General features: G+C 51.0%; 1 protein-coding gene across 1 annotated transcript; it reads right to left on the bottom strand.

The window, feature by feature from the left end:
- Positions 1-449: 449 nt before the first annotated feature.
- Positions 450-11,732, bottom strand: FAM210B (family with sequence similarity 210 member B). Its single transcript, XM_059897806.1, has 3 exons — positions 11,489-11,732; positions 3,008-3,183; positions 450-2,833 (listed from the first exon to the last, which is right to left on the bottom strand). Exons 1-3 carry the CDS (start codon positions 11,672-11,674, stop codon positions 2,617-2,619), a joined length of 579 nt encoding a protein of 192 aa, XP_059753789.1. The 5' UTR covers positions 11,675-11,732; the 3' UTR covers positions 450-2,616.
- Positions 11,733-14,233: the final 2,501 nt, after the last annotated feature.

Here is a 14,233-nt window from a genome sequence, read left to right on the forward strand (position 1 = left end):
TGGAAATGTTGAACTTACTGAGAACTAGGAGAGGAAATATGCTTTCATGGCCGACTTTCAGTGCAAGAGGCATACAGACCTCAGAAATGTCTACACAGAAGGACGTGGCTATACGCTTCCATGTCAGAGTTGCCGAAGTAGTCGTGGAAACTTAAGAACTGAGTAAAACATGCCGTGTCCAGTTAGCCCCCTTGGGACAAAGGAGCTTTTGGTTCCCACAGTCTTGAGCTTTTACATCCCAGAGTAGTAGTTCATCCATCCACCCCGGCTGTAGTCAACACAACATGAATAACCCCACCAGTGATACTACTAGCTAAGCTGTCATTTCCCCAAACAATCCCACACAAGCACAGAAGAGAGCTCACTGTAGCAGCACAGCATTAATAAACTAGTCACACGTGCTGCGGCTTCATAATCAGCAGCAGTGATGGCTCTTTAAGAATAAAAAGTTCTTCATAAACTTTACAAAGATGTTTATTTGTTTCACGGAATTTAAGCTGCTCATTTTGTCAGATAAAAAATTAGAGGTGAACAATGGCTTACATGTTTAAAATAGATCATCAGTTTTATTCCCCTAGTTCCATAAAAACAATGTAAATACAAGTGATCTGTACATCTTGCTGGTGAATTCACATAATGCTCTAACTCCCTGATCCTTTGATTGCCTCTCTAGTTACTCTGTTCTGTTCTGACAACTGGCCACTGGAGTGGAGTGGAGTTGGGGCTTACAAGAGAACGCTATGGCTATTTGGTATGATAATTTGTTTTATTGCTTGCCCTTTCATTCCACTCCCATTCAAGCCCTTAAACCTGTAGGAATCCCTATCGGCTTTTTTGCATAGGCATTACTCACGATCTGAATGGTTGGGAGGCCGGTGAGGAAGGTGGTTAGGAGCCCAAAGCCAACTGTTCACACACAGACAGCAACACAAAAGTGCTGGTCCTGCCCTCATGAGGAATTACCTAGCACTGGTGCCATCTCTCTCTGCTGTGGATGTGTCCTGGGAATTAGACCCCAGAAAGGCAGTCTAATTCCAACTTTAAATTGCTAAAACCTTTTGGCAGTGGGCTAACTGCTTTAAAAGGGGGGGTGGGGGGGTGGAATAACGGATCCACTTTAAAGATCTTGCAAGTGGAGAATCTGTCTCACAAAGATTCTCATAAAAGTTAACTGAAATAACTGATTGACATGGGTTACTACGGGCTAACTAGGAAACTGTCAATAGTCAGATCTCAGTAAAACCAGGATGATCAGTTTATAGTTCCTTGAGTTTTCTGATTGTCACAAATGTAGTTAATCAAACCAAAAAACTAAAATAAAAAAATAAATCTGGGAGCCAGAAAGATAAATGCAACCCCTCAACCATGGTGGCAGGGCAGACTGGTTACACTGGGGTACCTGGGGTGTGCAGCAAGTGTCCTGTCAGTGATGCCGAAGCCCACGGGAATATATTCCTCCGTCGCTTGCTCCTGACTGTCTCAAGGAGAAAGTCTCAACTGGGATCTGTGTGCTTGCATTTCTATTCTTAACCAATGTCCCAAACATTGGGAATGAGGGGCCTAAAGTCACACACCCTTTATCTGGTAAACTAGCTCAGTCCCTGCCCGGCTTGTATTATTATTTTGCGGTTGTCTCCCATTTATAGCAACTGCTAGTAATTTTCCTTTTTTAGAGAGTGATACAAAATCTTTTTTTGCATACATTACATAATTTTAACTCAATTAAAAAATATAAGTAGCAACACAATGTTAACACTGTGACAGTAGTTCTGGAATGTCTGAAGTCTGAGACAGAGTAGGTTAGGCCAAGATTGTCTCAGCTTTGCGTATATATGCAGTATCCAGATTCCTCTGAGGACACAGGCGTCCGGGGCCAACTGATGCCATTACTATTGGATGAAGTTTCCATATTTTACCGAAACAGAGACAAATGATTCTGACCTACTTTAATGAAGTTTGGGAAAAATCAGCTGAGGCAGGCCCCATCATGTCCAGACTTGAAGGTGTCTTGGGATCAGTGAAACGTACCAGAAATACTTGTTTTTCTTTCCCCCCAAACAAGTGTAATGAATGTCAAAGTGTTGATGATAATTAAGATCCTGATTCCATATTGTGAAGTCTTAAATTCTGCTTCATTAATTGTAGCACTGGCAGCTGTTTTGCACAATACTGCATATTAAAACGAAGGCAGCCTGACAGCAAATATGGGAGGAAGGGGAATTTAAAAAACCAGCTTAATGAATCGCTGCCCTTTAAGAACTTGAGCAAAGATTAACCCCTGAGGCTTCTGCACGCAGACCCTCACCAATGATCTTCCAGAAGGAACATTTCCTGGCTGACAGTTTTGTTTCAGATGATAACGCAGTAGTGATGCTTTGCTGACATTTTAGGTGATGCAGACAAGCCCTATGATGAACAGCATTACCAAAACTTACAAAGCAAAAACATTACAGTGATTTGAAACCCTGAATTTTTGCTGGCAAAAGTAAATCCTATTCACGAGAAGACAGCAGCTAGCCCCTGCCTCACCCCCACCATAAACCCTACATCATAAAACCAGTCCAAAATGTGTCATTTCAAAGAAATAGGTTTTCAGGCCCACAACTGAAGAGTTCATCAAGGCTTTGCAGCTGGAGGTTTAAAAATTCCCACTTTCCGAAAATATCTGACAATCAGGGGCACGGAAACTAAGGTAATGCTGATCCTCACGGGTGCGAACACCTTGTGGATGGCATAGGCCACCACGAAAGTACTTGTGCCTGCTGCCATTTTCGACTGTACCAGTGACTCTTTAAACCCGAGTTTAAGCAGGATGGCTGACATGTCCACACCACTGGAGGGGAGAGAGGCAAACAGACAAACACAAAAGATGTTTACTACAGCAAGGGATAGAGTTAACCGATCAATTTGGCTATGACATTTACAGTATTTTTAAAAAATGTGATGAAAGTAGCTAGACACTTGGGTGACAGCGAAAAACAAATATCTATTACTGTCAAAATCTTACCTTGAAACAACCATGTAAAACATGCCCAAAGAGATTAATGAGATTCCAATGTGCACTGACACGCCAACGGCACCATATTCTTGAAAAATCTTTTTCAGCTGCTGCGACTTGCTTTGCTTTTTCTCCTCTGTGCTGCTGCTGTTGCCGCCTGTTGTCACAGTGATTTTGCTGGTGTCCTGCGCACAAGTCAAAGAAGGGGAGACACTTTAGGGCAGGAGCAAGGATGTTAGTGTCGTCAACAGCTTCAGACGCAGGCAGCGTTCTGCTCTTTCCCGTCCAGTGAGAGATGAGTTACTCTCTTTCTTTGTCAGCTGAGGCTAATGCCCGCTAAACCACTGAGTGCAGTGAAGGGCTGGGTACCAGGTACGATGGGCAGAACGATGGCCCCAAAGATGTCTAGGTCCTAGTCCCTAGAACCTGTGAATATGTTACCTTACGTGGCAGAAGGATTTTGCAGGTGGGATTAAGTTAAGGATCTTGAGATGGGCAAATCATCCTGGATTTTCTGAGTGGGACCAGTGGGACCTTAATCATAAGGGTCCTGTGAGTGGACAGAGGGGGGCAGGAGGGTCAGAGAAGCAGATGTGAGGCCAGAAGCAGTCAGATTTGCAGAGATTTGTGCTGCTGGCTCTGAAGACAGAGGAAAAGGCCACGAGCCAAGGAATGCAGGCACCTCTAGAAGCTGGAAAAGGCAGGAAATGGATTCTCCCGGAGAGCAGCTGGAAGGAACCAGCCCTGCCCACACACTGACTTTAGCCCTGTGAGACCCTGTTTGGGCTTCTGACCTCCAGGGCCGTAAAAGAATAAATGTGTGTCGTCTCATGCCACCAGGTCTGTGGTGACGTGACAACCATGCTAGACTCTACAAGACAGTGGGTACGAAATAAAACAGAGCAGAAGCCGTGACATATTTACTTCTGGAATCAAGATTTACCCCTGAGATCTGAACGGAGAAAGGGAGGGCTAGTTCCCGGGCCATAAATGCAGCGGCAGGGTTAGTACAGAAAGTATTCATTGCATGGGGTGTTTGTTAACAATTACTGAGCATCTACAAGGCCTGGAATGTTTGGGAGAAATAAAAACCTTGGATTAACAAGACAAAACTGCTCAACATGGAGAGTGCCTTTTTCATCAAAGGATTTCTTCCGCTCTAACGACAGGCCTCAGAGCTCTTCTGACAGCGTCTGGGTCGGTCAGCTCCGGCTACCGCCTCTGCGGCGGGACTCAGCTCCGGCTACCGCCTCTGCGGCGGGACTCAGCTCCGGCTACCGCCTCTGCAGCGGGACGGCTGCTTTCTTGTGTTTTTTTTTTTTTTTTTTTTTTAATATTTTATTTATTTATTTATTTTTATGGCTGTGTTGGGTCTTTGTTTCTGTGTGCTTTCTTGTGTTTTTACAACATGCTGCAGTGGAGCCACGCTTCAAAGGCTGCGGTGGGGGGGTGGGGACACATGACATGCAGCGTGGCACCCCCAGGGATGAAAGTGACATGACACAGGTGCCCAGGGCAGCAGCCTCCAAACACAACGAGGCACAGGTCCTCCTCCCGGCCCTGCCCTGCCCCGGAGCCCCTGCCGGGCAGGTGGGCAGGCGGGCAGGCGGGAGCTTTGACCAGCACGTCTGCGGGGAGGCCCCAGACGCTGCCTTCCTCAAGAGCTCCCAGGGGACCCGGATGGTGCTGATCCGTCTGTCTACGCCCAGGCGCCCAGCCTCTGATTTCACAGATCTGGGGTGAGGCCTGGGCACTGCGATGAGGTATCAGTTCCCCTGGTGCTTCGAAGTGATCAGCCAGCGCTGCCAGGTAAACGCCTGCTCAGCACTCTCGCCTCCCCTTGCCCTGCTCCTGCCCGCCCTCAGCAGACTCTCCACACGGCCTTCCCTTCTCAGATGTACCTGCCTTGCGACACACTGGAGTGACGCCACTTCCTAAGCTGGAAACACAGTCACCTCCTCCAAGAGGCCCTCCTTGACCACCTCAGCTGCCTGCCCTCAGTGGCAGCCACGCTATCACATGTCTACTTCCCTCTCTGAGATTTCCATCTTCAGGAGTTGTCCTGCTTATAATGTAACAAATAGAACAAATACATGTATGTAAGCATTCCGTTCTTCGCTTGTTTGCTGTTGGCCAGAGGGCCGGAACGTGTGGTTCCAGGGAGCGAGGACCTGGTCGTCTTGCCCGGCTCCTAGCACTGGGAGGGTGAAGGGACCATCTCTGCCCGGTATATGAGGGGTCGAGCTGGATCGCACGCACAGGTACTAGGATGTGATCAAGAGTTTTTACTTTTTTATTTTTTTGGCCGCGCCACACAGCTGTGCCTTGGCATCTTAGTTCCCTGTCCAGGGATTAAACCCGTGCCCTCGGCACTGAAAGCGCGGAGGCCTGACCACTGGACTGCCAGGGAACTCCCTGATAAAGAGTTTTAAGTGCAGCGGGTCCCCTTCCTCCTCAGATACTTCCATTGCCCACCCAAGCCTCGTCCTCCCATCGCACGCCAGGCCCGCGCTGCGTCCTCCATCCCTCGTGCTCATCCGTGCTGTCCCCTGAGCCAGCAGCCCTGGTGGCCCACCCCTGCCCTGCCATCCTCAGGACATGGCGGTGTCTGCCCATCAGAATCCACTGCCCCGCCCTCCACCGGGCCCACTGCAGTCGGCCTCCTGGGCTGTTTTCTTTCTTTGACGGCACTCGGACCAGACCTCCCGAGCTACTCTTGCCCAGGCTGTGGGCAGGAACATGAGAGACCAGGGGCCACCTAGGGGCCCGGGGCCTGACCTCGCAGGTCTCCCATGAGGGGCTGACCCTACAGAGCAGCAGACAGGGCTACTGACCGGAGGGGCACTGAGCGGTGCCAGCCTAGGTGGGTTTAGGGAACGCTGCTTCAGGACCACTTGGCCCAGGCCCCTCATCTCTCCCCTGGGTTACTGTGATGGCCTCCCTCCCAGCTGGTGCCCCAGTCCCACCCTTGACCACTCAACACAGTGGCCGGACGGAGCCTGTAAAAGCCGAGGTGGGATTACAGCACCACCCCCGTCAGAGGCCTCCTGGAAGCACCAGCCCCTCAGCCCTCCAGGCCCGCCCCCCTCCCCCCCATTCTCCTTCCTGCTACCCATTCGGGCCATGCGGCCTTCTTGCTGCTTTAAGCAGGACAGGCCAGGCCCGCTCCAGGCCTTGGCATCTGCTGCTTCCTCTGCCTGAATGCTCTTCCCCGACGTCCTCACAGACCCGCCTCCAGGTCTTTATTCCGACCTCACCTCAGGGAGGCCCTCCTGGAGCACCCTCTTTAAAACCTAGACCCTCACACAGCCGCTCCTGTGCAGTTCCCTCCATCGGGACGTCACCACCTAACGCCCCACGTGCGTTTCTTCCTCCTCCCCAGGGAGGCCCATCCACTTTGGTAACAGTTCTGCTGGTATATAGATTACAGGCCATAAAGTCCATCTTAAGGTTTAAAACATACAGTCGAATGGTTTACGTGTGTTTGCAGTTGTGCAACCATCACAAGGATCTAACTTTGGAACATTTTTGTCACCCAATTAGCAGTCACTCCCCATTCCTCTCTCCCCCATCCTGATGGGGGAAGGCAAACACGAAACTCCTTTCTGTCTATGGATTTGCCCTTTCTGGACGTTTCATGTAAACGGGGCTATACATACAGCATGGGGCCTTTTGTGACTGGCTTCTGCTACAGACTGAATGTTTGTGGAAATCCCCCCCCCACCCCGCCCCAAATCCGTATGTTGAAACTGAATCCCCACCAGGATGGTATTTGGAGGTGGGAGGTGACTAGGTCATGAAGGTGGAGCCCTCATGAATGGAATCAGGGCCCTTATAAAAGAGACCCCAGAGCGCTCCCTTGAACCTTCTACCATGTGAGGACATGGCAAGAAGACAGAAGACAGCTGGCTATGAACTAGGAAGCAGGCCCTCCTCACCAGTCACTGAATCTGCCCTTGTCTTGACCTTGGACTTCTTGACTTCAGGACTGTGAGAAATGAATGTCTGCCTTTTAAGCCGCCCAGCCTATGGTGTTACAGCAGCCCGAACAGACTACGGCAGCTTTTTTCACTTATCATCATGTTTGCAAGGTTCATCCACATTGTAGCAGGTATCAAACTTCATTCCTTTTTATGAAGCAGAATTTGATTCAACTGAAATACAAAGTACAGATTCTAAAATTTACTCTTCAGGGCAAGCTGGGAGCCACAGTCCATTTTGCCCTACAAAGAATGTCTGCAGTGTCTGGAGCCCTGTTGTGTCTGTTGACCCCGGGGGCAGCCTCTCAGCTTGGTTTCATGCAGGACAGGAGGGATTGGCTCTGGACCAGCCGCCAGAACGGAAGGTAAACCGTGGGTGCTGCACGTACATAGAAGATAAGAAAGCACAAAAGCAGACTCTCCTACTGTCCCCAGAAGAACTAAGTAAGGCTCAGTGAAGGGCCACATTCCACGCACGGCAAGGAGGGGGTGGAATTCAGTCTTGGATTAAAACTTGCCCAGAATTGGGAATTCCCTGGTGGTCCAGTAGTTAGGACTCCGCGCTTTCACTGCCGAGGGCGCGAGTTCAATCCCTGGTCAGGGAACTAAGATCTCACAAGCTGCGCAGCGTGGCCAAGAAAAAAAAAAAAAAAAACGTTTCCCAGAATCATCCTTGATTTTTAATCATACACAGCAGCTACTCATTTGCCCCTGCTCCCAAAAAAGTTGGTACAAAACTCAGATTTATTAGTTGAAAGAGTCTTTTCATTACCTCCCAACTGGAAGAGCATCTCTTTTGTTCCCAAACTGCAGTTGGGACTGAAAAAAAAAAAAAAAAAACCAACCAAACAAAACCCCAAAACACCTGGAAGCTTTAAATTAAAGCTTAAATTAAAATTAAATCTGTTTCATTAAAGGCTGCTCAGTCCCTGGGAATTAAGTGTTAAGGTCCTAAGGCGGGGGAGGAACTGTATTTCCTCTCTGCCTTTAGCTTTGACTTCTGCGGGCTTTTTTCAGACTTATGAAAACAAACACTTAAAAAAAGGGGAGTGGCTACTAAACTCCAGTATCCACTTATGGGGTCCCAGAGACTGGTTCTGATAGGCAAGAAAGCATAACATTTTTTGAAAGGTTTCAGGAAAAGCACCGGTGTCCTCAAGAGAGGCCCCTTCTATTGATCCAGGTACCGGGCTTAGCACTTGAAAGGCGCCGTCCCATAAAACCCCACAACCCCACGGCGTGGGCACCTCTGTCGCTCCCACTTCGACAGATGGGAGACCATGGTTTGGGGCAAAGCTATGAGCTGGCTGTCAGCGCCCAGACTGAGTTCTGTGCTGCAGGCTCCCCTTCATGTCCCCCAAGAGCTGAACATTCCTCAAGGAAGATCCTGTTCCAGAACGTCAAGGCTCTGGAGGGGGGAAGGACAACTGTCACCAGTACCCTTCGGTTGGGCCGGCGCCGCGCCCTCCCTGTTCCCTGACGCCCAGCAGCCAGAACGGCCGCTGGGAACTCAGGCTCCTCCTGATAAACAGCTCCCTACCCGCCTTTTGGCTGCGGATGAAGTGCCCCAGACGGGAGATCTGCCAGGCCCTGATAGGAGGAGCAGTGGACAACCCCCGGTTCCAAGAGCCAAACAACGTCCTGCGGCTGATGACGGGTGAAAGCCCCTTTCACTTCCCACCCTGGACACCTGGCCCAACCAGACTTCATTATGTCCCCTCTGTCCACTTGCCAGGACCGGGCGGAACTGTCTCTCTCTCTTGAGAGCCCTTTGCTGTACGACCTCTATTTTGGCAAAAGGCCTTTTGGCCAGAAAAGAAAAATAAAAAGGCAGCCAGACTTCCAGCTACAGAATAACCAGCATCTATTGCAAGACAATGGGAGGGACAAAATATTCAGACACAACGGACAATTTCCTGTTAGCCGGTGCTGCGGTTAGTTTTTAACTTTCTAGAGTTAGAATCTAATATGGACAATTTTCTTCCTTTTATCCTGCAAATCTCTTTAATCATTGTAGGTCACGCATTTTTCTTCCTAACCCTGGAGGAGAATAAAGAGACTGAAATAAAGGAATTTATGAGGCGATGACCTGCAAGGAATGGAAACTTTTCAGGCATGCATTTCTTCGTGAAATATCACCTTAAGAACCTGTGATGTATCCTTAGTCGCTGCCCTGGATGCAGACAACATCGCACCTCCCCGGTGTCTATTCTTAGATAGGTGCTTTCATGTTCCTGCGGAGGGCTTGCTCTCTTGAGCCCCAGCGTCCTCCTCACCTCCCAGTTCTCGCTCACACGCTGCCTTTTCAGGGAGCCCCTCCCTGATGACCTTATTTATTAAACTGGCAGCACCCCTCCCTGCAGCCCTGCCCATCTGCACCCTCCCTCCCCCCTTGGCATTTCTCAGTAGCACCTGTCACATCAACAAGCCTGATATTTTCTTTTTCTTTTTTTTTTTTAACATCTTTATTGGAGTATAATTGCTTTACAATGGTGTGTTAGTTTCTGCTTTATAACAAAGTGAATCAGTTATACATATACATATGTTCCCATATCCCCTCCCTCTTGCGTCTCCCTCCTACCCTCCCTGTCCCACCCCTCTAGGTGGTCACAAAGCACAGAGCTGATCTCCCTGTGCTATGCGGTTGCTTCCCACTAGCTAGCTATTTTACATTTGGTAGTGTATACAGTTTATATATATAGTGTATATATATTCTGTTTATTGTCCCTCCCCTCCCACTAGACGTCAGGCTCCCTGAGGGTGGGTTGTGTCTGTTTTGTTCATTGCTCTATTCCTCCCCCCCCCCACCTTAGAGCAGTGCCTAGCACAGTGCAGACACTCACGAATAAGTGAGGAACACAGCACAGCTGTTGAGGGCAGAAGCTTTGGAACGAGACTGGTTTGGATCCCAGTTCTGGCAGGTAACCTCTGTGTGATTCTCAGAAAGTTACTCAACCTCTCTGGGCTTAAGGGGGGGATGACAGTATTGCTTACGTCACAGGGTTGTTGTGAGGATTACATGAATTAATATTTTCAAAGTACTCAGAACAGTGCCTGGTACAAAGTAAACACAATATAGTGTTTATTATTAATATTACTTATTGCATGAATGAAAACAGGTGTCACTCTAAACAATCTGAACTTGTGAGCAAGATATTTGGCTCATTCCTCAAACCTTCCTGACCCTTCTAATACAGCCTTCTTACTTTAATAAATATGGGGTGGGGGAGCAGTACACATACACATACATACACACACACACACACCTGCCAGTGCCAGGCTCACAAGACAGACCAGCAAGTCGGGAGGACATTCCATATGATGAGCGCATAGAAGATGCACACCCATGGGGCTGAGGAGGGGGCCAGTGGAGGCACCCAAGGTATCACTGGTGGTCAGGGAAGGCTTCCGGGAGGAAGGGACAGCTGGGCTGATCCACGAACAATCACCAGGAGACAGCTGGGTGTGCGCGGAGGGTGCCAGACGCATGAGGGTCCCCTAACTGGGCTCAGGAGGCAGAGACAAGATCTACCGCCTGTCCGATGGGGGAGCAGAGGCAGGGAAGGAAGTTTCTCCACCTGTGGCAGAGGCATGGTAAGGTCATGGGTCAAATGCCTATGCAACATTCAGGAAGCACTGGCTCCCGGTGGCACCATGTTGAGGTCCACATCAGCTCATGGAACTGTTCCCCACACTATTGTTGGGAAGGTGCTATTTTAAACGCCTGCAAGGTCAGCAAACAGGCTCAGAGGCCTTCAGCACTTGGGGCAGGGCTGCACCGCTGGTGAGTGGATGCAGGCAGGCAAAGGGACCGAAGGTGCAAAGCTCCAGGCACTGCTTCTCCCAACTTGTTAGCTCTGGATCTCCAGACTTCACTGCTTACCCCCTTTTTTCTTTAAGGAGACCCACTTCAAAACTTTCAAAAAGGGATAGTCTGCATTACCATTCTGAATGGAAACCAGTTTTCAGTTAGCATACACAGAAGCGACCGAAGTGAAATATTGATGCAATGAAGTAACACTGAGTTTCTTGCGCGCGTCCTGCCTGCAGTCCGACAGGGAGGCCTGCCCTCTGGGTTAGATAAAAAGGGAGTGGCAGCAAGTGCTGGGGGGTGTTAGAGACTGCAGCACCCACCAAGCCTTTCTCCTCGGCCCAGGGAGGAGGCCCCGGCGCGACTTCAAAGGGAACAACTCTACCGCCCAGTGAGAACGTCCATACCAAGCCCAGGCCCCATCTCCAATCCTCTCGGCCACCACCACAGTACAGCCTGACGCTTTGGGATCCTGGGATCCCCTGGAGGTTGTGACCCTGGGCAGTCACCACACTTCCCTGAGCCTCAGTTTCCCCGGCTGTCAACTGGGAACCCGCTTCCTTGACTTGCAGAGATCTGAGGCCTGGGGACCCTGGAGGTGCTCGGTCTCGGGCAGCTGCGCGAGTCAGGCTCTCCTTCGGCGGAGATGGGCCGACGATCGGGGCTCCCGGGGTTCGGGGTGGGGGCGGGGAGGCTTACCTGGCGGCCGTGGCAGTTCCCGCGGGCCGCGCGCAGCAGCGGGGCGTCCAGCCCAGGCCCGAGCAGCGGCAGAAACACGGGCGGCGGGGCGCGGGGGGCGGCAGCGCCCAGGAGCCAGGTGGCGCGAGACCGGACCCGGGCGCCCACCCTGCCCGTGGGGCACAGCAGCGCCAGCAGCCCGGCCATGGTGCACAGCCCTGCGCCACCGCCCGCACAGCGGACCGCAGAGGGAGCAGCGCGGTGGGCGGGGCCCGCGGGAGCCCGAGCCCAGAGCGGCGGGGTGGGGCCGGGGCCGCGCGCCGTCCTTGGCCCCGCCCACCGACCCCCGCCCCTCCGCCGCCTGAGCGGCGAGGGCGGGGCTGGAGCCTCGCGCGGCCGGGGCGGGACCGGAGCTGGAGCCCCGCGCGAAATGGGCGGGGCTGGAGACGTGCACCCCTTCCGACAGCCTGCGAATTCCAGCCGGCGGATCCTGACTCATCATGTTGGTTGCAAGCGAGTCAGATGCCAGATGCCAGCCCAGCCCTGATTCAGGAGTGAGGGGGTTAGATTCCTCCGACTTGACGGAAAGTGACAAGGTCACGTGTGGAAGGGCTTGTGGAATGGGAAATGTTGTCGTGACCATGTTTGGGAAATGCAATCTACCACAGTAGTCAACTATTAACTGTAATAAAGATAATAGTCTTTGATCTCCATTCTGCAGAAGAAGAAACTGAGGCTCACAGAAATGAAACCTTCCCTGAGGCCTCTTATCCTCATTCTTTTGTCATGCCTGACCCCCCGGTAGCATTTTTTGGTTCAAACTAGAGGATCCAGAATGTTTCTACATCTTTGCTATTTTAAACAGAAAAAAAAATTTTTTTTTTTTACCACAGGGAACGGTTGCTTGGAAAACCATTGGAAAAGCTGGAGGAGTGGACATTAGGCTGGCCCCCCAGGAAAGGCTCTCTGGACAGAGCAACACGGGCCGGCAAGAGCGGGGGACACAAGCCACAAGCCGTTAGGTGGGTGTCAGGGGTCGGCCAGTGGAATGAATGAATTCTAGAGCACACTGCCAGAGCCGTGACCCCAGGATCAGGAAACTGCCACTGCAGCTGCTTTCCAGCTTCTACAGAACAGATCACTGGACACCGGAAAGCAGGGTCAGGCGGCTGCCTCGGCCATAACTAACTGTCCACACCCATGGGCTGGCGACTGGACACCTGAATTCTGCTGCAGAAAACCCCACGTCTCCTCACACTTGTTTACCAGCAGCAAACAGCCCAAACCGCAGGAGGATGCCTCCGCCTCCTTTCTGCCTTTGAAATATTCTGCGAGTGCATTCAATTGGCAGAAATGAGTTCGTATCCAGAAACCTAGGTGCAAAGGGAAATTATAGCCGTTCTGCCAGCCGTTTAGCCGTTCTACACTGGAAAGAGATGGGAATCGATGTGCCCAAATTCAGTACCTCAGGGCCCTCCCCCCACCTTGAGAAGCCCCTTCTGTCTCACTGGCTACAGCTGAGTCACAGGACACTCTTAGCTGCAAGGGAGTCTGGAATTTGAGGATCCGGCAAAAGAAATAGGCCTGGCTTAGGTCAGAGCAGGCACATCGTCTTCCTGAACACAATCGGGGTTCTGTTGGCAGGGAGGTAGAGGGGGTGGCTGCCGGGGGACGTGGGGGTGGTAACTCCAGGCAGTGTGACAGGGCTGTGCACCTGTGCACGGTGGCGAGTGTCACACGGGAAGTGCACGTGTACCGGGGGAAGGGGCACACATGAGTGTGTGTGTGTGAGGGGGCTGAAACCTAAAGGGGGCCGGGGTGCTGGAGGAAGAAAAAGGAGTTTTCCCTTCTGGTGGAGGAGGAACTACTTCTTCCCAGTTTCCAAGGGAACCATGGTTAATCTGCTCAGGGGTCCAGGGCCTCGGGGTTACTCACTGTGGCTCATTTCTATAAGAATGTGGGAAGGTAGATTCTGGAGCACAAGGAGATAAACTGTGTTAAAATAGAAACTGGACAGTGTTTGGGATACATTGCCGCGTTTTCTCCCATTACATATTCTGTGGTTGTACCTGAGTCTTCCTGAGGACGAGAACAGTTTTCTTCCAGTTCTCTTTCTCTGTCAGATTCTGCAGTGCCTGTTCTAAACAGTTTCTGCCCACCTGGAGTCCTCCTTCCTGCCCTGATGCCATCTCTCCTGGCATATACCTTGGCCTCCTACTTCTCAGGGGAAGCCTGAGTGTTAACTGATGGCTCCAGCCCAACTCCCTGTTTCCCTCCACCATTCCCCAACCTCCTGCTTCTGTCCCTTTTCCCAAAGCAAATCCAACTACCCGTGCCCATACATCACTTCTTGCCTCCTCTCCATTCATTTCCGATCAGCATTCATCATTCTGAACACCTGCTATGTGCCAGCAGCAGGCGATGCGGTAAAAGTAAGGCTTTTGTGGTTTCATGATTTGTTGGTTAGTATCACAGCTTTGGTGCAGTGCAGGCCCGGTTTAGAATCTTTGTTAAGCGACTCCAACGATCTAAGTCTCTTGTTTCCTCACTTGCAAGAAGTGAGAGGAATAACACCCATCTCAAAGGGTTACTGTGAAAGTTAAAGGAGATAGTATATTTCAGTGCCTGTAGTACCTGGCGTGGCACAGTGAGGACTCAAGACGTGGCAGTGTGGCTGGCGTTTCTGTCTTTTTTGTCTGCCCATCTCCCTCTTTCTATTGGAGATGCCCCTCCCTTCCTATTGTAGTTTGTATGAAGTTGTCCAAT

The sequence above is a fragment of the Balaenoptera ricei genome, chromosome 15 (assembly GCF_028023285.1).
Source record: "Balaenoptera ricei isolate mBalRic1 chromosome 15, mBalRic1.hap2, whole genome shotgun sequence".
Lineage (NCBI taxonomy): Eukaryota > Metazoa > Chordata > Mammalia > Artiodactyla > Balaenopteridae > Balaenoptera > Balaenoptera ricei.

Excerpts from the sequence above, each read along its gene's own strand:
- FAM210B (XM_059897806.1), bottom strand. The coding sequence starts at position 11,674 with ATGGCCGGGCTGCTGGCGCTGCTGTGCCCCACGGGCAGGGTGGGCGCC. Across the intron at positions 3,184-11,488 it reads GGAACTGCCACGGCCGCCAG|GACACCAGCAAAATCACTGT; the intron begins GTAAGCCTCCCC and ends ACTTGTGCGCAG. Across the intron at positions 2,834-3,007 it reads TTTTACATGGTTGTTTCAAG|TGGTGTGGACATGTCAGCCA; the intron begins GTAAGATTTTGA and ends TCTCCCCTCCAG.